The 19294-nt window shown below is 60.7% G+C and overlaps 5 protein-coding genes across 6 annotated transcripts; 3 read left to right on the forward strand and 2 right to left on the reverse strand.

The window, feature by feature from the left end:
* Positions 1 to 140: 140 nt before the first annotated feature.
* On the forward strand, positions 141 to 2392 carry SDRG_14480 (hypothetical protein). Its single transcript, XM_008620612.1, has 2 exons — positions 141 to 658; positions 709 to 2392. Exons 1-2 carry the CDS (start codon positions 205 to 207, stop codon positions 2352 to 2354), a joined length of 2100 nt encoding a protein of 699 aa, XP_008618834.1. The 5' UTR covers positions 141 to 204; the 3' UTR covers positions 2355 to 2392.
* Positions 2393 to 3113: 721 nt separating this feature from the next.
* On the forward strand, positions 3114 to 5902 carry SDRG_14481 (hypothetical protein). Its single transcript, XM_008620613.1, has one exon. It carries the CDS (start codon positions 3156 to 3158, stop codon positions 5829 to 5831), a length of 2676 nt encoding a protein of 891 aa, XP_008618835.1. The 5' UTR covers positions 3114 to 3155; the 3' UTR covers positions 5832 to 5902.
* A 493-nt stretch (positions 5903 to 6395) lies between these two features.
* SDRG_14482 (hypothetical protein) lies at positions 6396 to 15597 on the forward strand. The gene is made up of 10 exons (XM_008620614.1): positions 6396 to 7797; positions 7849 to 11064; positions 11126 to 11341; positions 11387 to 12183; positions 12235 to 12568; positions 12615 to 12923; positions 12972 to 13879; positions 13932 to 14427; positions 14468 to 14724; positions 14768 to 15597. The coding sequence occupies exons 1-10, from the start codon at positions 6475 to 6477 to the stop codon at positions 15501 to 15503; spliced, it is 8592 nt and encodes a 2863-aa protein (XP_008618836.1). The 5' UTR covers positions 6396 to 6474; the 3' UTR covers positions 15504 to 15597.
* SDRG_14483 (hypothetical protein) lies at positions 15535 to 17334 on the reverse strand (the record flags this gene model as incomplete). The annotated part of the gene is made up of 8 exons (XM_008620615.1): positions 15535 to 15630; positions 15686 to 16219; positions 16268 to 16399; positions 16454 to 16549; positions 16597 to 16769; positions 16818 to 16967; positions 17017 to 17104; positions 17152 to 17334. 8 exons carry the CDS (start codon positions 17332 to 17334, stop codon positions 15535 to 15537), a joined length of 1452 nt encoding a protein of 483 aa, XP_008618837.1.
* Positions 17335 to 17728: 394 nt separating this feature from the next.
* Positions 17729 to 19266, reverse strand: SDRG_14484. Of its 2 annotated transcripts, XM_008620617.1 has the most exons (8): positions 19077 to 19266; positions 18868 to 19026; positions 18787 to 18826; positions 18686 to 18738; positions 18407 to 18613; positions 18326 to 18361; positions 18215 to 18283; positions 17729 to 18168 (listed from the first exon to the last, which is right to left on the reverse strand). In XM_008620617.1, exons 1-8 carry the CDS (start codon positions 19251 to 19253, stop codon positions 17800 to 17802), a joined length of 1110 nt encoding a protein of 369 aa, XP_008618839.1. In that variant the 5' UTR covers positions 19254 to 19266; the 3' UTR covers positions 17729 to 17799. The 2 variants fall into 2 exon arrangements, with proteins under 2 accessions (XP_008618839.1, XP_008618838.1); XM_008620616.1 differs by having other exon boundaries at positions 18686 to 18826.
* Positions 19267 to 19294: the final 28 nt, after the last annotated feature.

The raw sequence follows: 19294 nt of genomic DNA on the forward strand, positions 1-19294 counted from the left end.
TAGTAGAGCACTCGGCACCTTGGCCAAGAACATGATCAAACTATGCTCTTGCTTGGGCAAATGTCCGACGAACAGCAAGCTACGTACTCGTACGCTCCTTGCTTCGAGCAGTCATGAGCCTTCCACGTACTTCCGGATACGGTCCATCCACAACCGGAAAGCGCGCTCGCCGCCAGAAAGGCGCTCCACCAAGGACGCCAACCGATGCCGTCGACCTTTCGCAGCGTCGTGCTCGCGCAGCCCGACATTGCGGCCATCATCTTTGACTATCAATACGGCGTCTTCGAAGACGTGCGCGCGGCCTTGTACGCCTGTCGTGAGCTGCTCGAGCTGCACGCAGGCACCTACGAGTGCGACGTGGCGTACCAAACCACGTTTGCACCCAACGCCGTGTGGCGGCGTGATCACCGCACGTCGTTCGAGCCTGTAGAGTACGCTCTGCATTGTCAGCTGCCCGACGATCGAATGCCGCTGCACGTAGCGATCGTCGAAGGCTTTGACCTCCTCGCCCAGCGCATCGTTCGCTGTCGGCCAGCGCTCGCTTCGATCGATGCAATCTTCTTGGCCATCCGAGAGAACCGCCTCGAGATGGCTGCGTTTCTACTGGAACACAGAACGTCGAGGCCCGAGCTCTACCGACGCACCCAGCTCGAGACGGGTACTGTCGTGCTCTGTGCAAGGCGGCGATTTGTACTGATGCTATCGTAGGTGATCATTTTTCGTACCGGTTCTCACGGCACTGGTTGTGTTCGGCCTTGGCCAGAAGCGACACGAGAGGCATCGAGCTCATTCAGCGCGTTGACCCGAGCCCCGAGATGGTCACAGAGTCCAACTGCCGGCACGCCATTTTTGACGCCACGCTCGAAAATGCGACGCTCGCCTGCACCGTCTTGCCGTGGTTCAACAGCCCAAGACTGTTCGACATCGTGGCCGGTCAAGGCTTTTTGCCGCTGGTGCGAAGACTTCACGACCGCGGCTCCGAGTGCTCGACGGGCGCAATGGACAGTTGGAACGGTCATTTGGAGGTCGTCCGCTTTCTCCATGAGCACCGACGCGAGGGATGCACGACGAGAGCGATGGACACCGCTGCGAGGCATGGTCATTTTGAGGTTGTCAAGTTTCTCCACTTCAACCGGACCGAAGGCTGCTCGTACAAAGCGCACTATGAGGCCATTCTCCAAGGCCGTGTCGACATTGTTCGCTTTCTCCTCGAGCACCGAGGTGAGAACGCGTCGCCCAACCTCTTGGACTTTGCTGCCGCCAATGGCCAACTCGAGATCGTCCAGTACCTCAATGGTCTCGGTACGTTCCATTGCACGGTCGACGCGGTCGACAGTGCTGCGCGGCGCGTTCATTTGGCGCTGGTCCAGTACCTCGTGGCCAACCGAAATGAAGGCGGCACCCGAGACGACGTTGTTAGGACTGCTCTAGAGTATGGCCAGCTGCACACGGCCGAGTACCTTCTCTCTCTCGGGTACCCCTTCCCCGCTCGGCCCCTTTGGCGCATGACCGCCGCAGCGCCCGGCATGGTCGATGTCATCCAATTCTGCCTCACGCGCGGCATGCGCTGGAACAGCGACTGGCTCGTAAATGCCTGCGAAGCTAATAACGTACCGCTCGTGCAGCTCATTCTCGAGCATCCTCGTGCATCTCGTTCTTACCGCGACGCGCTCGAGAGAGCCGTCAAGTACAAGGCGTGGGACGCCGTGCGCTATGTCTTGGCGAACACCAAGGTCCGTGTCACGGCCGACATGCTCGAGCATGCGCTTCCTCATGGCGATGTGGAGATTGTGGCACAGATGCTGTCGCGCCGAATCCGGGTCCACCGCGATGACAACACGCTCCTGGAAATGGCATCGAGCAGCCATTTGACCGAGATGACGCGGCTCCTCCTCGATGCAGGTCTCGGCCGACCGCGTGACTGCCTCTACAAAATTGCAGGTCGCCCCAAGCATGTGACAGAGGCCAAGCTCTTGCTGCCGTACTGCATGGACGCAACCAACGCGATCGGCAACGTCGACTTCCTCTTGCGGCTCGTGGCGCTGACCGCCCGCCGCCGCACGACAACACTGCAACTGGTGACGACCGAGCTCTTGAGCCAAGGACGGAAAGCCAGCGAAGCCATTCGATTGCCTCCGAGTGTGGAAGCGCGTGCGACAATGCTACTCCAAGCTGGCGAGGTGGTCGACTGGGCCATGGCCCTTGCCTTGGGGCATCTCTGGACGGCCGACGTGATGTTTCGGGTGCAGTGGCAAAGCGCTTGGTCCACAGTGGTCCACGACGAAGCGCTCAAGGCGCAGCTCGCGCATCTGCTTTCAACCAAGCGCAAGTTCTCGGGTCTAAGCCGATACTAGTAACACCAATCAATGCCAATTTTGTGGAAATGCTGGAGGTCTTGGTGCGCAAGGATCTTTGGTCGCCAGTAGGGTTGACAACCACGCTTCCTCGTAGGAACAATCCTTGGGCGGTGTCTCTATCGTTTCGTTTAGTCGACTCTGTTCTACTGATCGATTCAAGAGCACGCGTTCAATTGACGAGAGACTGACATAGAGCTATGCCGTGACAGCGTACAAGGCCACGAGAGCCACTCATCTACAACCAAAACTTGGCTGCGAGTGATACTCCTGGTCGACGCCGCGGTGCCACCTCGGTCTTGCGGCTTGGCGACAAATCATTTCGGCTTGTCGACACCCTACTTGTCGGCAATACTAGACCCACAAAAGACGAGGGCCACAAAAAGACTTGGCATCCAAACATAGAGCTGTCGGTTACAAAAGGCGTTCGATGCGTGTCAACCATGACGTGGCAGAGCATGGGCTCAACAGCACTGGCGTGTCGCCGAGACCGGAAGCGCCATGAACAAGCGGCGGGAGGGAGCGGGGCACGGAATACGCTCTGCAATCATTTCGGTGATCTCGGGCAGCAAGGCGTCGGCGTCGAGGCTGCGGGCCCGCTGCTGCCGCGCCGCCATCGAATTTTCGGTGCAGCCGCGTCGAATATAAAAATTGGGAGGCATGACGTGGCACGGCCGCTGGACCGTATGCATTCTCGTGGGTCCCGGGTGTTATACCCAGGTAAACAGGCTGTAACATGCGTTATAACGCAACCAAGATCTTGCAACGGACAGAGAAGTTCGCAGTCAACGAAGTCGGGCGATGGAGGACGAAGCACGCATCGAGATCACGAGCGCGGACGAAGCGCGGTACCCGCTCAAGCTCATGGAGGGTCGCTTCCACTGCAGCTGGGAGCTGCCCGACAACGTCCTCGCTGAGATCTACGTCGACGACCAAGCCTCGGCGTGGCCGGTGACCCACGATGGCCGCTTCAAGGCGCTGCTTGCGCTGCCGAGCATTGGCCAGCACGAGGTGTGCATCAACATTGCCGAGACATACCACATCCTCTCGATGGACTATGCGCCGGCGCCAGCGACGCACCACGTGCGTGTGTACTGGGCGTCGGACGGCAGTCGCGCCGAGGCCGGCCTCGCCAAGGTCCGCTTCTTTGCCAGCGTCCTGCAGACCGCGTTTGGCGCCTTGACCGGCTCGGCATCGTTCTCGCTCGAGGTTGACGACCACGGCCAGCCGCGCGTGCATGCGCTCGACGCGGCCGATGCCAGCCATGCGGACGCAGCGATCAAGGCGCTGCCCGACTACGCGTCGACGTTGACGACGACGACACACTTGGTCCTTCTCGACGGACCGCTCAGCGACGAGCTGTGCACGGACCGGTATGCGTCGCTGGTCGTGCTCGGCGTGCACAACGTGGCGCAGTGGCCCGAGAGCGTTGGCAGTCTCAACAAGAGCTTCCTCGACAATGACCAGTACACGGCCGCACTCAGTCACGGTCTGCACCAGCTCGGCCATGCGTTTGGCTTGGGCCACACGCGCGACGGTGTCATGGCGCTGCCCGCCGGTCGCCACGCGATCGATCACCTCCTCAGTGTCTACACGCGCAAGCCAAATGCGCGCGTGCCCGCCTACTCGAGAGCCTTTCCCGACGGCAAGCTCTTTGTCAACTATGCTGGCGTCGACACGGTCCCGGGCCCGAGCCCGTTCTGGCACGCCGCATCGCATTTGCGCCTGCAAATGAGCCCGTTTGTGTTTGGCGCCCCGGAGCGCGTGCCCACGATGGCGCCCAAGGTGCTCTGGCCCGGGCCGCTGCGGGGCCCCGTCGGTCTCGGTGGCCATCTTCCATTTGGCAGTGACTCCCGCGGTCGGTCGGATATTGCCGGGTTTCTCTTCCACGCCGACGCGTCGCATGTGCTCGACATTGAGATTCTGAGCCAAAGCGCGCTCAACGACCTGCTCTTTGCCGGGCTCTCAGCCAGCGGCAATCAAGATATGTTTTTGCTCATGGACCACGAGTACATACTCCAGATGGACGTGACAGTCGCGAACAAAGGCCAGACGATTGCGGCTCTGCGCTTCCATACTAACCTCCGCACGACGCGCTTCTTTGGTGGGCGCGGCGGCGGCCTCGAGACGCTCACGCCGCCGCCGGGGCACCACTTTTACTCTCTCTTTGGCACGTCGTCGAGTGCCGGCGTCGGGAGTCTGGGCGCGTACTATACGGCGTTGCCGCCCGATGCGTCGCGCCCCGGGGCGCCGACAAGCACGGCCACGTCGGCCACGCCAATCGCGAGCATGGCCGACCAGCTGTTGCAGCAGTTTAACACGCTCTTCAACTTGACGCCGCCGCCTGCGCCGGCGAGCGCGGCGTCCGGCTCGTTTGCGACCATTGGCCTTGGCTCGAACGACGGCGACCAAGACGCCTTTGTGACGCCGAGAGGACACCTCGGTGCGATTCTGCTCTCGTGCACGGACGCCATTGCGAGCCTCAAGACGCTGTCGGCCACGGAATATGCTAGCAAGTGCCGGGACGGCTACTATTGCTCGGACGACGAGCATGTCTTTTCGCTTTTGCCGAACGAAGTGATCATCCAAGTCGACGTGCGCTCGAGCGAGTGGATCCATGCGCTGCGCTTCCACACCAACCGGCGCATCTCGCCGTGGTTTGGCGGCGATGACGGCGTCGAGAATGCCTTTGTGTGTGCATCCGACGCGTGCATTACGGGTTTTTACGGGTCGCACGGCCATCAGTACCTCGGCACGCTCGGCGCCTACTTTGGTCCTGCGCCCCAGGGCGCGCCGCCGGCCAGCATCAGCCTGCACCCGCCACCGACGCCGCCATCCGCCGTGCGCGACGATGCGCTTCTCGGTGTCCAAATCGACGTTGCCAACGGCCAACTGGCGCTCGCTGCGGTGCACGCGCTTGCCGAGACGGCGTCCTTGTCGCCGTCGCAGTCGCTCTTTCTGCTTGAGCGTGGCGAAGCGCTCGTTCAAGTCGACGTGTGCCGACGCGGAGAAGACGACGCGACGATTGTCGGTCTCTGTCTGCATACGCAGACGCGCTGCAGTGCGTTCTATGGCCGGCTCACGGACGTCTACGAGCGCTTTGGGGCCCCGAATGGCCAAGCGATTCTCGCAGTGACGATGGACGACGCATCGAATATGCAGCTGACGTTTGCGCCACTGCTCGACTGCGTGCGTCCTGACGATTTGGCGATGACGGCGGGTGTCGACGCTGGCGCCGACCACTTGGAGGTCGTTGCTCCGGACGGACACTTTATGCTGGTGCTGCACCAATCCATCGGTGGCGACCTCGTGGCTGTCGCTGTCGTCCACGATCAGAACCGGTCGACGACGCCACCGCGCAGCATGTACTACCCCGTCTCGGTGCTGCAGAAGCGCGTCGACGGTCCACTCGGTGACTATGTCCTGGAGGTCGTTGACGAGACGGGCAGCGCGTGCCGGGTCCGCGTGCCGTTGTAAGCCTCTCGGTAGCCGTCAGACTTTAGGTAAACAAACCACAAATTGCATTTTATAGCTATGAGACAAGGGAAGGTAGATACTGGTGGAATCGATATGGAGCTATTCCTTTGAGATGGAAGGGACGGTATAGGAGGACTCGGGCATATCGCCAGCGACTTGAGCCCAAAGCCGTACTGACTCGGACCTGTTCACGACGCTAGAGAGTGCTTTAGATGTCAGTCTCGTCCAGAGCTACCGGTATGGGTCACCGAGTGGTGGCGGTAGTTATGGCCAAGACAATCCATAGTCCCAATGTTTATAACACTCGGATTAGCTATCGCGACACATAGAACTGAGCTTCCAAGCTCCATCACCAAGCTCCATAACCACTTTGGCGAATGCGGGTGCTCGCAATGATACGCGTGCTCCAAACACTGTTTCAACAAACACTGTTTCAAATACTGTTTTGGCACGCTTTGTGTCGGCATGTGCCACAATCAACAGCTACCATTTCAGCCAATCAACAGTCCGAAAGATCAGCGCATCGATGCCATTGGCCATATCTAACGCAAATTGTAACCAATCCACAGAGCGTATCTTTGAGCCAAACGACGAGGTTGTCGCGCGGGACTTCCCTTCCTGCTACGCTACGAGCAACGTTACGATGGGCCAAGACGTCTCGGTGATCCTCAACCACGACGCCGGCGGTCGTCGGTCGCCGCCGACGGCCGTGGCCAACGAGGCGCGCTTCGCGTTCTGCGAGACGTGGGACGCCAAGAGCGTCGATCACCTCTTGACCACGTACACGTCGCAGTACCAGTCGCTCCATAGCAGCGAGCTCCACACGCAAGACGACCGGCGGCGCGCGCTCGAGAGCGAGATCCTCGAGCTCGAGGCCCACCTGCTAACACTTGTCCATGAAGCAGGCGACGACTGCGACAACAGCGGGCTCCGTGCAAACCTCGAGAGCAAGCGCCGACAGCTCTATGCCTACAGTCAAATGCCATCGCGCGACGCGATCGATTATGCGCTACCGCTGCACTGGTCCGTGTACATGGCCGCGGCCAAGCACGTCGAGACCGAAGCCACGTTTGGCGCGCTGCGTCGGAAGCGCGCGCACTGGCACGTGGCCACAGACGGGTACGAAATGGAAAAGGACCCAACCGCAGCCGCCGAGCTCGCGCGCATGGAGATCGAGCGCCTCAAGTTCGCTGCACCAGCGCCCAACCACGAGATCGACGGTCACACGGACGACAATGCGAGCGAGTCGGAGAAGGACTCGCTGGACGGCGGCGACTCGGACCTGGACGACAACGACATCCAGGACAATGATAGCAAGCCCAAAGCTCCCACCACCGACTCGGCTCCGACGCCGGTACTCACACAAGCGGTGCTCGACGAGCTTCGGGCGCCGCCGCCGCCGTCTCCGCTCTTTGACCCGTCGTTGCGCAGTCCCGTCTTCTTTGGATACACAACGGCGCCGATGCTGAGCCCTGTCGACGCCACCAAGGTGAGCGAGCAAGCCCTAGCGGACCGTGAAAGAACGTACTTTGAGCTGCGGATCGCACGGGCCAAGAAGCGCATCGACGACGCGACGGCCATCGAACGGGGCAAGCTCAAGTCCCTCCTCGAGCGACGCGACGCAGCGCTGGAGAAGCGCCAGAAGGTCCACGCGGCGCGGGCCCGCGAGATGGATGAAGCCAAGCAAGAGGGTCTTGATCCGACAGCCGATTTTTTTCGCAAAATGGAATTGAGTGGCGAGGTCTTGGCCGCCGACGAAGCCAAGGACGACGCAGTGTTTGCATCTCAAGAGGCGTCGATATTGGGACGTATGGCCACGGCGAGTGCCACCGGCGAAGACGAGATTGCGCTGCTACAAGCCCTGCAGTTTGGCCGGTCACCACCGATCGCGCCGCGCCGACGCAAGTTTCATGAAGCCGAGTTGGCCGAGCTCACAAGAAGCCTCGGCCAAGCGCGCATGGACTTGGTTGGTCCAATCTAGCGATTAATTTCTAGCCCTAAGACATTGCGACACTAGGAAAACTCTGCCAAGACGCTCGAAGAGACCAAAGCGCGGCTCGAAGCCCCCGCACCCGACAGCGGCGCCCCGTCGGGCATCAACCCTAATAACGCTCGAACCCAGCTGCTCTTTGCGACCGACCAAGTCATTGCGGCCGAGAAGCTCATTGCAAACTTGGCCGCGCGGGTGAATGAGGAAGAATTCATGCTGCAGCGCGCCGACGTTGTCCGCGATCTCGAAGCACTCTACCTGCCGAGCTTTGCCCTGCTCGAAGGTCTTCCGACGGATTGTGGAGATCCGAAGCTATTGCGAATGGAGCTGCTCTTGCTCTTCCACGCCCGTGCAGCATCACTCACGGCCAAGCTCAAGTACACGTATGCGTCGTACGTCGACGCGGCCTCCGGGCGGCTTCAACGCCCAGGGTTGACGCGCCTGTTGCAGTCTCTTTTTCAGTTGCTGCAAGCGCTGGGCGAGCTCCACCTCAAGCCGTCGGTCGACGACAGCTTTTGGGCCAACGTGGCGGCGCGGGCATGTCCGCCGCAAGGCTTGACGTGGCGAGATTTCAAACGTTTTAGCAAGGACGAGGTCGAGCGATCGCAGCTGTTGGCGCGCTTCTTCCGCGTGCCGTGGCGCCTCAGTGGGTGGAGTCGGCTCCAGACGCAGACAATTGCACCATTGCACCAGTTTGAGCTCGGCGCGATCTCGCTCTCGGACCTCAAATTTACGCTCGCCAAGCAGCACCTTCGCCCGCGGATGGCGCTGGTGCCCCACCGAATGGAGATTCTGCACATTCGTGCGCTTGCTATGGGAGCCAACGACCCGCTCAAGGCCGACTACAGCAAATACCTCAAGTCGAGAAAGACCAAAGTCCTCTCCAACGTCGTGCCGCTCGACCATGGCGCCTATCGCAACCTGCTGGTGTATCGACAGGACGTGGCGACCCGGGCCGCCGTGCGTCTCCAGACCTCGTGGCGCGCCAAGAAGGGCCGCCACGACGCGTACATGGCAGCGAAGAAGCAAGCGTTCTACCACGCCAAGGGCACGGCGCTGTTGGAGGCCCGGGCCGCCGCCGAAGCCGAGTGGCACAAGCTCGAGTCGACCAAAGACATGTCGCTCGAGAAGATGAAATTCGATGCCAAGATTCGCATGCGCCAAGTCAAATTGCGCACCAAAGGCCTCACGATGGACCGACGCCAAGTGCTCTGCGTCATGGTCGAGGAGGCGGTCCAAGACGCGCTCGAGGAGGTCGACCACCGGTTCCGTGAAATGGAAGAGGACGCGGGCTATGTGCCCGTTCAGCTTCGGTTCGATCCGCTCAATTTGGAGCATTTTGCCGAGATTTCGTCGGCGCTCATCGACCAGCTCAAGCGTGCGCGGCTGCCGACGCTAGAGACTGCCACTTTGCTCAAGCGAATAGCAGAAAAGAGCAAGGAGGATGTACCCGAGACGACGACGCCGGTAGAGGCGCCCGGGCCGCCGCCCACGTTTCGCAGCAGCGCGGTTGAGCCCAAGCATTTTGTGCCGGAAGCCTCGCTCCGCTCCAAGCAGGCGCAGATGGCAGCCCGGCACATTGCCATGATGCGCGGTGTGAACGCGTCATTCGCCGAGTGTTCGTCGATTGAGAAGCGCGTGTGGCTTGCGCTCGCATCGTCGACGCCCGAGCTCGACGACTGGAGCGACCGGTTGCAGTACGTCTGTGACGGTCTCACCGACTTTAAACTCCGAGAACTGCTGCTCGAATTACCTTCCAAGCGCCATGCGATCGAGTACGTCCTCGCGTTTCGCAAGCACCTCATCGGGAGCAACCAAAGTGACGAGCTTACGTTTGATCGCGAGGCCCTTGTTGCGGATCTCATGGGCCACTTTCGCATTCTCCGGGGTGTTGACGACTTGGCCGACAGCCTCATGTACATGGCGTCGTCGGACGTCGAGTCGACGCTTCGAGATGCCACGGCCACGACACTCCAATCGCAAGAGATCTACTTGGCCAAGCACGTCGCCAAAGCGCAGCTCAAGGCGGCGTCCGTCGCGGCCAAGGCCCGGCAGCGCCGCGCGAACGGCCGGGACCTCGTCCAGCGACTCGAATTCGAGCGCAAAAACCAAGCTGCGGCCGTCGCGGCCGCCAAAGCCAACGCCGACGAAGCGCTTCAGAAATGGAAGCACGCACAGCTCTCGCTCGACTTGCTGCAGACGCAACTACAAGCCGCCAATATCGACGAGCAATCGCCCAAGACACGGCCGACGTCGCTGGACGACCGGACGTGCTGGGCCGAGCGGCTCAAACGCTCGTTGACCGATGCCTCCAGCGATGCATGGGTCGAGATGTTTCACGTGTGCCAAGACTTTGTCCAAGTAGCGTCGCACATTGCGGTGCAGATCGCGCGCGAACACTACCTCCCCGTGCACGCAAAGTCGATGTTGCCACTCGCCACGACCTTGCCCTTCCAGATGGATGGCCGGAACGACGGTGTTGTGCGCAGCAGCCTTGGCAAAGGCCTCCGCTTCGAGGCTCACAACATTCGGTTCCAAGTGGCGGTCGACGACCACGGCCGGTACGAAGGTGCGGACGAGCTCGCGATGAAAGCCGCGGGCGCCGAAGTACGCAACTCGGCGCTGTACCTTCCGACACTGCTCTCGTGCCCGAATGTCTTGGCGCCGCTTGTCTGCACGGTGGATTACTGCGGCCTCCGTGTCCTCTGCGTGGCTAAGCTCCCGATCGAGCGCTACGAGATCAACGACCGAGGCGCGATCACAAACATCTCGACCGAGTTTGTCTACGGCACCAACAACAAAGGGCGGACGGTGACCTACCACAGCAAGAGCCTCGACGGTGCGGTGCGCAAAGCCAACGCTGCGCTCAACCTCACCGCCCACGGCGTGCGCGGGACACAAGACCTCACAGCCAAGATGCTCTCGGGGGCTGGCGACATGCACGGGTACCTTGGCCGCGACGAATGGCTCTGCTTGCTGCGCTTCCGCCGAAGCATGCCGCCCGAAGATCCCGACCTCACACGGCATCTGCCGAGCTCGACGCGCGGGATGAGTATTCTATGGCGCCAACTCCGACCAACGTTGGTCCAAACCCAACCGTTGCCGCTCTCGAGTGACGCGCTTTCGTTTCTGACCAATCAAACGCCCGACTGGGAGACGCACGTTGAGCGCGTCACGGCCGCGACCGCGCACCTCCTCGACGACGTCATCCCGGCGTTTGCGCGCAAGCTAGCGACGCGACCGGTATGTTCCACTGTTCAATGGTGGAGATGAAAACGATGGGCAATAAGACACTGTGGGGTAGATGTACGTGGACGCGCCAGGCTTTGACTTGGTCGCCGAGCTGCATCGGCACGGGATCAACGTCCGCCACCTCGGCTACCTCCGCGCGCAGTTTCGGTATCAGCTCAGCGGCTCAGTCGCCATGACGTTCAACAGCAACGTCGTGACAACGACGCAAGACATGACCCGCGAGGTGCAGCGCGGTGACGTCGTCTACATCCACGGCGACACGTACACGGTTCGCCATGCACTTCACCTCAATGTACCCTAACCCTTGTTGCAGATCAGCACGTCGCGGAACGACGAAGTGTCGACGACAACGCTGACGCTGGACCGTCCATACCCCCACGACTCGACGCAAAACGTGACAGTGGCCACAGGTGCGATCCTCGACCCCACACAGCAGCTCCGCGAACGCCTCCTTGTCGAGATGCTGCAACGTACGATCAAAAATCTCTTGCGCTTTGCATTGCGGCAGCAGCTCCAATCGCGCCAGCTCGCCATGGGTCCCAACCACGCCCAGTTGGTGCTGACGTACTTGAACTTCCTCTCGGGCGTCGGTGACGGTGCTCATGCGTTCTGGGACATTCACGTCTTTGACGGCGTCCGCAGTCGGTTTGGCCCGATCGCCGTCTCGTATGTCGAGCGCCTCAACCTCCGGCGCGCCCCGGTGGCCATCGCCAAGTACCTTTGCCAATGCCTCGGCATCGACTTGACGAGCGACTGCTGGGCACATTTCACAGCGTCGCCACACGGCTTTGTCTTTACCGCCGACGACCTCGTGCTGACCAGCACGGGCCGCATCAAGCACAATATGAGTCTCTTGCACTACGCTGCGGCGTCGCTGCTGCTCGATCGCGCGTCGCTCGTGCAAGGCACGACTTACCAAGCGGGCGTCCTCACCGATGCACCGGTGGGGTACTGGCCGCTCGCCGAGCGGCGCGGCGCCAAAGTGGCCCGCAATCTCGGGTCGTCGAGCGACCACGGCAAGTTTTCGCCGTCCTGCATCCTGGAGGCGAGTGGTCCGATCGCCAACGACGACTTGTGTCGTGCCGTGACCTTTCCCTACGCGACCCACGCGTACGTTGTCGTTCTGTGTACAGATTGTCCATAGAGTCTCTCGTTGACTAGCTACATTGGGTGCCAACGCACGCAGCGGTGGGAGTCGACCGTGACGCTCGAGGCATGGGCGTGTCCGACTAAAGACGGCAGCGGTATTCGCGCGATTCTCAGCCACGGCCGGTGCACCCTTGCCGTGCTCAAGAACCACCGCTGGGGTGCGTGGGTGAACCTGCGCAACATCGACGTGGTCGTCACGGGCGGGCTCGTTGCCTATGGCGAGTGGACGCACGTCGCGTGTACGTTTGACGGCGCGACGCTGCTTCTGTTTGTCGGCGGCGTGCTCCACGGCGACTTGGACGTCGTGTCCGAAGTGGACTTGCAGCTCCAACGGCGGGATGCCAAGGTATTGCAACCAGGTTAGGGGTAGGGGATGGATCCTGCTTCTGTAGTTTGCGGCCCTCCGTGCCAACTTGGAGGCGCAAGAAGAGGCCGCCAAGACCGACTGCTTCAAGGCCGTCGAGCGGGAGAGCCGGGTCTACTTCAGCTCAAAAGAAGGGAAGAAATTCATCGCCGAGCTCGCCAAGAAGGTTCGCGACGAGGCCGAGTTCAAAGAACGTCTCAATAAGAAGGCGTCCCAACGCAAGCTTGAGACCGAGACGACGGCCAAGGTCAAGCCTGCGACCAAGCCCGACTACGAGATACTCGCGAAACAGCAGCACACGACCGCCAACTACCACGCCAAAGTCGATGCGATCATGGTGCTTTTGCGTCCAAACCCCACCGCTCACAGCACTGACTCATGGTAGGACGCATTCAAGAAGCTTCGCGTCGACCTCAACGCCAAGATCGACAACGAGATCGCCGAAGAGCTCTCCAAGGAGTCTCGACCCTGTCGCATCGGGTGTGTCGCCAACGCCAGTTCCAACGGCAAGTACTTTGTCGGGTCGCTCGCCCACGTCGCATACTACACCAAACCCCTCTCCCGCGACACCCTCTACCGCCACTACCTCCTCGGGTCGGTCGACCGCGCGATCACGTCCGACCGCCTCTTTGAGCTATCGGCCGCGCGCTTCACCAAGGCGCTTGCCTACACCCCGGAAGAGCCGTCGTTCCTGGCGGCGTACGCCATCAATATTTGCTCGTCCCTCAAGTACGACCTCGACCAGCGCCGCAGCCAAGAGATGTACAAAGCCAAGGTCCGCCGCGCCCTTGACGCGTTTCGGCTGCGTGAAAACTACAAGGGATGCGCCGAGATACTCAAGTACCTTCCCCGCGACGTGCGGTTCAGCGACCTCTTTCGAGAGGCGTACCGCTGTGTGACAGAGCTCTGTCCGAGCTACTGGACGCCAGACCCGACGTCGATCAAGACGTTGTCGCTGTTGGATCTGGCATCGCTGCCCGTGCAGTACTTTCTAAGTGGCAACCCGGCGCAGTCGTCGCTGCACGGCCTGTTGACCGACGAAGTGGCTGCCTACGCCGACATTATCTGCCGCGTCGTGTCAGTCTACGCAACGCACTACGGAGACGGCTTGACCGACCTCAAGTGGCTCTGCGACCTCGAGACACCAAGCGTCGTGGTGTACTTTGTCTTGTGGCTCCAAGCCGGCGAGGATGGCCGGCGATTCGACCTCTCGAGCGTCCCTACGGTCACATGTAAGGACATGGACGTCATCACGAGCGCAAACCGCTCGTGTCTTGCACTCAACCTTGCCAAGTACAACTCGAGTCGCTATCTATACTCTCTTCTCATGCGATAGTTCAACTAGGTGCATGGCGCTCAATGATAAGACGATCTGCATGATCGCGGTGCGCTGCAGCGGTCTCGAAGCCCTCGATGTCTCGGGTCTCTCCCATCTCACGGACGTCAGCGTCCTCGCGCTGGCCAAGAGCTGTCGCAACCTCAAGGCACTGCACGCCAACGCGTGTGGGCTGCTCACTGACGCAGGCATCGAGGCCTTGGCAGCGTGCATGGACCTCCGAGAGCTCTGTCTTGCCAACTGCGGCAAGCTCACGGACGACAGCTTGCGCGCGATCGGGCTCGCCCACCCGCGCCTAACGCGGCTTGAGCTCAGTTTTTGCATTCAGCTGAGCGATTTCGAAGGCTTTGCCCGCGTCTCCAACGCGCTGAATCTATCGATACTGGACGTCTCGGGGTGTCGGCGGCTCAAAGACATAGGGCTCTCGGCGCTCTGTCGAAAGTTTACCAAGCTCACGTCGCTCAACCTCGCCTACTGCGACAAGATCACCGATGTGGGCCTGTGGGTACGTCTCGAGTGCACCTTGCAAACCTTAGATCGGGTAGGCGGCCACGCACAACTGCTTGGAGCTAGCAACCCTAAACCTACAAGAGCTCGTGCTGCTCACGGACAAGGCGTTTACGTTTGACCACGAAGGCGACGGTCGCGCCAACGTCGCCAAAAGCCTCCTTCAACACATGCAGACGATCGTGCTGGCCGACTGCAAGGGGCTCAGCGACACGGCCATTGCGTACCTCCACCACCGCGCACGGTCCCTTGTATCGCTCGACGTCTCGGGCTGTCTCCTTGCCACCGATCAAATGTCATCCTCGCCATGACAACAACTCGGGACTCATAAGATGTAGGCTCAAGTACACCACGTTCGACATCTTCAACGGCACCGACGTCGGCAGTCACCTCCGCGTCCTCGACCTCAGCTTTTGCATGCAGTTATCGTCCGAGGGTCTGCGCTACATTCGTGACCGATGCAAGCACCTCGTCACGCTCTTCTTGACGGGCTGTGTGTGCGTCAACGATGACGCGATCATTGCGCTGCTTCGCGCCTGCCCGCGCCTGAGCCGCCTCGGCTTGGGCTACTGCCGTGACGTGACCGACGCCGTCCTCTTTGCCATCGCCGACACGCTTTGGGTGCAAGTGCTCTCACTCACGCGCTGCGGCAAGATCACGGACGCCGGGGTGACGGCCCTCGCGACACAGTGCAACGGCCTCGCGGCGCTTACCGTCGCGAGCTGCAAGCGACTCACCGATGCGTCGATGGCCGCGCTCCTGGAGCACTGCCCCAAGCTGCTCGAGCTGGACGTGGCCTACTGCCCCCACATCACATCCAACGCGCTCGCCCCTTTTGTATCGACGCGGCTCGGGATGGTCCTCCGAAGCGACTGCCCACTCAGCGCACCGCCGGCACTCATCGACGATGTGCTCCAAGAACGACTCTTTCGAGAGGCCTCCAAAAAGCTACAGCTACCACCACTCGCTCTGCACACGCCACGGCGCCTCCCGACACCTCGGACAGCGCGCTCCGAGAGCGACGACGCGCCCACAATGCCACACAACAACGACGACGAGGCCGAGGACGCTTAGCACTGGCTCTAGTCTTGTATAGCTGGATGAGTTAGTCGTGTAGCTCGGAGAGGTAGTTGACGACCCGTAACAGCCGTCCTTGGTATTTCTCAAGAATTTGAATGTTGAGGGCCGTGTTGGTAAAGCCCTAACCCCATAGAACGCATATGAGTCTCTATACGCTCTGTGACGCTTATTCGCACCATGGCAGCCAGCTCCGCCAGCTGCGAGTCCCAGAGATGCGGGCCACCTCCTGGTGACGCCACAGGCTCCAGACCGTGCACGGTATCGGCTGGTGCATGCAGCGCCGCGTCTTGTGCTGCTGCCCATCGGTCCAAGGCCACTCGCCACGCCGCCGCCGTCTCGGTTGGCGCATCAACTGTCAGCATGTCGACGTCGTCGACGACATGATCCGCAGCGTCGTCGTCGCTCGGTGGCGCGGTGGCTTCGATGAAGAGCGCTTCTTGCCGGCCCGAGAGACCCACGCTCGCGAGCGAGTCGCCAGCTTGCAGCAGTGTAAACACACGCCGAGGGTAGTTGGCCACGAGCTGGAAGTGTTCGAGGCCGGTGGCCGCAATCACCAGGTCAAACACGCTCTGGAGCGCCGAGTCGGGTGCAAAGAAGCGAGTCGCGGGGCTGCCACTCGGAAGTCGAATCACGATCTTGGTGCGGGGCATCTCGGTCGGCGGCTCGTCGGGCAGCCGGCCACCAGCGTCGGCTTGGCGAGCCTGCAAGCACTGCACAGTCGTTACTATGGATGGTCGTGGCCACAGGGTCGATCGTACCTCGGCTTTGGCTCTTTGAAGTTCTTCGGCGTGGGCAGCAGCTAGCGCAGCCTCCTCGGCGGCGCGTTTCGCAGCGTCAACGGCTTCGCTCGGCAAGACGTCGACTTCGAGGTCGACATTTAGAATCTGGACCTAGTAGAAAAATGCATATGAGAGATTGGCGCTGAGAGACTCATGCGGTCGTACTTGTGGCTCGGGCAGCACTTGACGTACGGCAATGTCAAAGGTCACACCGCCTTGCCGGACGAGGAGGATGTCGCCTTGTGTGATGGTGGTGTGGTTCTATTCGCAAAATCGTCAGGCCTCCTGTCCATGCTGCAGGTAGGTACCTTGAGTGTGCGCTCGAGCAATGCCTTGAGATCGAGCTGCCGGTCGCCAAACCCGTCGCCAAGCGGCTGGAGCTGGACAAAGCGGCCTCGGGCAAGACGCACAAACCGAACACCAATGGCCACGCTGTCGTGCGTAAGCAGGTCGAGTGACTTGGCAATCTTGGGCGGAATACCTAGTTGGCATGTAGTGCATCTGCAGCTGTGTCATGCGGGTCTCGTACCGATGGTGCCTTCGTCGGCGACAAACTCGAGGACGCTCGCGTGTGTCGTGGCGCTCAAGTGCGTGAGCTCAAAGGAGAGCACGCCCATGTCGAGTGCGTTCTGTGGGTTGAGTGCTTCGAGCGCGGAGACGGGAAGTGTGATCTTATCGCCTGCGCAAGAGAGCAATGAGCGTCATGCGAACCAAAAAGGACGATGCACCGTCGTTGTCAATGGCCACGGCGCGGAGCGTCTGCTTGTAGGCAATACCACCTGTGACTCGCTCGTCCTCGAGGCGGCGCTCTTCTTCCTAGCTCGGCGACATGGGTACGACGATGGAGCATGGAGCCGATGTACTTCGAGCTCGCGCTGGAGCTGTTCAGCCTTGCGCCGCTGGCTCTCCAGCTCCATCTCGACGCGGAGCTTCTCGGCCTGCTCCTTCCACTCACGCTCCTTCTGCAGCTTCTTGCGCGCAGCCTCGCGCCGGGCCTCCTGCTCCTTGGCGAGCTTCCTAGCACGGGACCCCACGTCAAAGTCCATGGTCGGCTTCAAAATGCATGTGCCACGGGAGCGTCGCGTGCATTTGGATAAGCGCACGCACATTCGCGTGTATAAAGCACGCTTCTTTGAAATTATACTTGAATTAGATATAAAGGTTGCGTTTAAATAGTCCACAGCAGCCTGTGGCGAATGATGGTCCTGGACCTTCTCGATTTCGGCCATGAGCTCGAACTCGAGAGCTTTCGCCGGCGACGGCCGCGTGCATCCCGGCGCGCCCTCGAGGGACCTGTGCTATGTGTGACGGGTAATCGGCTAGGCGTGTACGCTTCGCTGACAAATCGCACCCGATATTGCAAATTCAATAGAAAGGGCACTGTCGTCGCCTCCATACCGCATGCCACTCTCCCTGGCAGTGGTCATGTTGTCCGCAACATTGCTTCTGTTACGATGATGACGCACGGACGAGCGTTCATCCCACGCGCATCGTTGAGTACGTGTTACTTGCTACTTGTGCGACGGACCTCGCTTTGTCGGAACAAAGGCGGCATACGACGACTGCAGCAGCGCCTTGTTGAGGACGGTCACGACATCGTCGCTCGTGTCGTCGCGATGATTTTGGAGCTCCTCGAACGACGCCCGCCGAAATTCCTCGGCGCGATGGCGCTTGAGCTTGAGGATCTCTTCTGCGAGCGTTCGCAGCGCCGACGTGTTGCTGTTGCTTTGCATGCGGACGCCGATCACGACATCCTTGAGCTCGTCCGAGGTCCGCTGCGTGAAGTCGCGCATCGTGTGGAGCTCGCGGCTCAACACTTCAAGCTGCAGCAGCTGCGTGTCGTGGGCAGCGTGAAGCTTACTTGACTCGCGCTCCACGCGCTACCAACCACGACCATGTCCAACCTGCGTCCAGCTAAGGGTGTACATCGTGGTGTTTGCGCAAGCTCGCGATCGTCTTTTGCGTCTCGAGCTTGTACGCTTCCTCCAAGAGCCCCTAGCACCGCTGTAGTGTCAAGAATGCAATGGGTGGACGGACTTGGCCGGCGTTGAGCGCATTGGCGAGCTCGAGCGTCTATGGCGACGCATGGGTACGCGTCAGAAGCAGCTGGAGAACCACCTGCGTGATGCGACTGTCGTAGAGCGCTGCGCTGGCATGCCAAGCAGCCTCCAACTCGCTCATCTTGGCCACCAGCTGGTCGTGCTGCGTCGCGACGGCTGCGACGCACCGTGCTTCACGTGAAATTTGATCGGCGAGATGCTGAAATTGGTGGTCGAGCTCGGCCGCCGCCGCTTGCTTCTCATGGAGCTTGAGCCGACCAAGGTCCTGCGCCATCACCACGTGGGTTCGTCTTTGTTCGATCGGGTGCATCGAAGCATCATCATCATCCGCGCGTACCTCGTTGAGCGACTGGAGACTGCTCTGCGCAGCCACACGCTGCTCCAAAGCGTCTAGTCCAGACAGTATTGGCGCGATGTCGAGATGGTCTCGAGGCGTACCAAGCTTGGCCTCGACGCTTTGTGTCAATGCATGGAGCATCTACGAGCAACCCTCGGTGCCAACCCAACGGTGGCGTGTACCTTCTCAAAACCAAGCCGCGCTTCGTCGTGGCGGCGCTCGAGGCTGTCGACGCGGTCGGCCAGCGCCTTTGCACGCGCGTCGTTCTCGGTTTCAAGCCGCTCGATCGCGCCGAGCTTGGCATGTAGGAGCGCGGCTTGCTCGCGTATCTCTTTTCGCATCTACATGTCATTTCGTGCGCACCCATTTTTGCGATTGCGCTTTCGATTACATGCAGGAGCTCATCTGTGAGAAACATGGACGACAACATCTCTGGCACTTGCCGAGTAGGATCGATGGCGACACTCGCTGTGCTCTTTGGAGGTCGGCCCAGCTCAGGCAGCGACGCGAGCAACGCCCGCAGATCCCGGGATCGAGGTGATGGGGGCCAGTGCGCCTCGTCGTTCATGGTTCAACGTCTGTTACATCGTCGTATTCTTTCCACACTTC

The sequence above is a fragment of the Saprolegnia diclina genome (assembly GCF_000281045.1).
Source record: "Saprolegnia diclina VS20 unplaced genomic scaffold supercont1.72, whole genome shotgun sequence".
Classification (NCBI taxonomy): Eukaryota; Oomycota; class Saprolegniomycetes; order Saprolegniales; family Saprolegniaceae; genus Saprolegnia; species Saprolegnia diclina.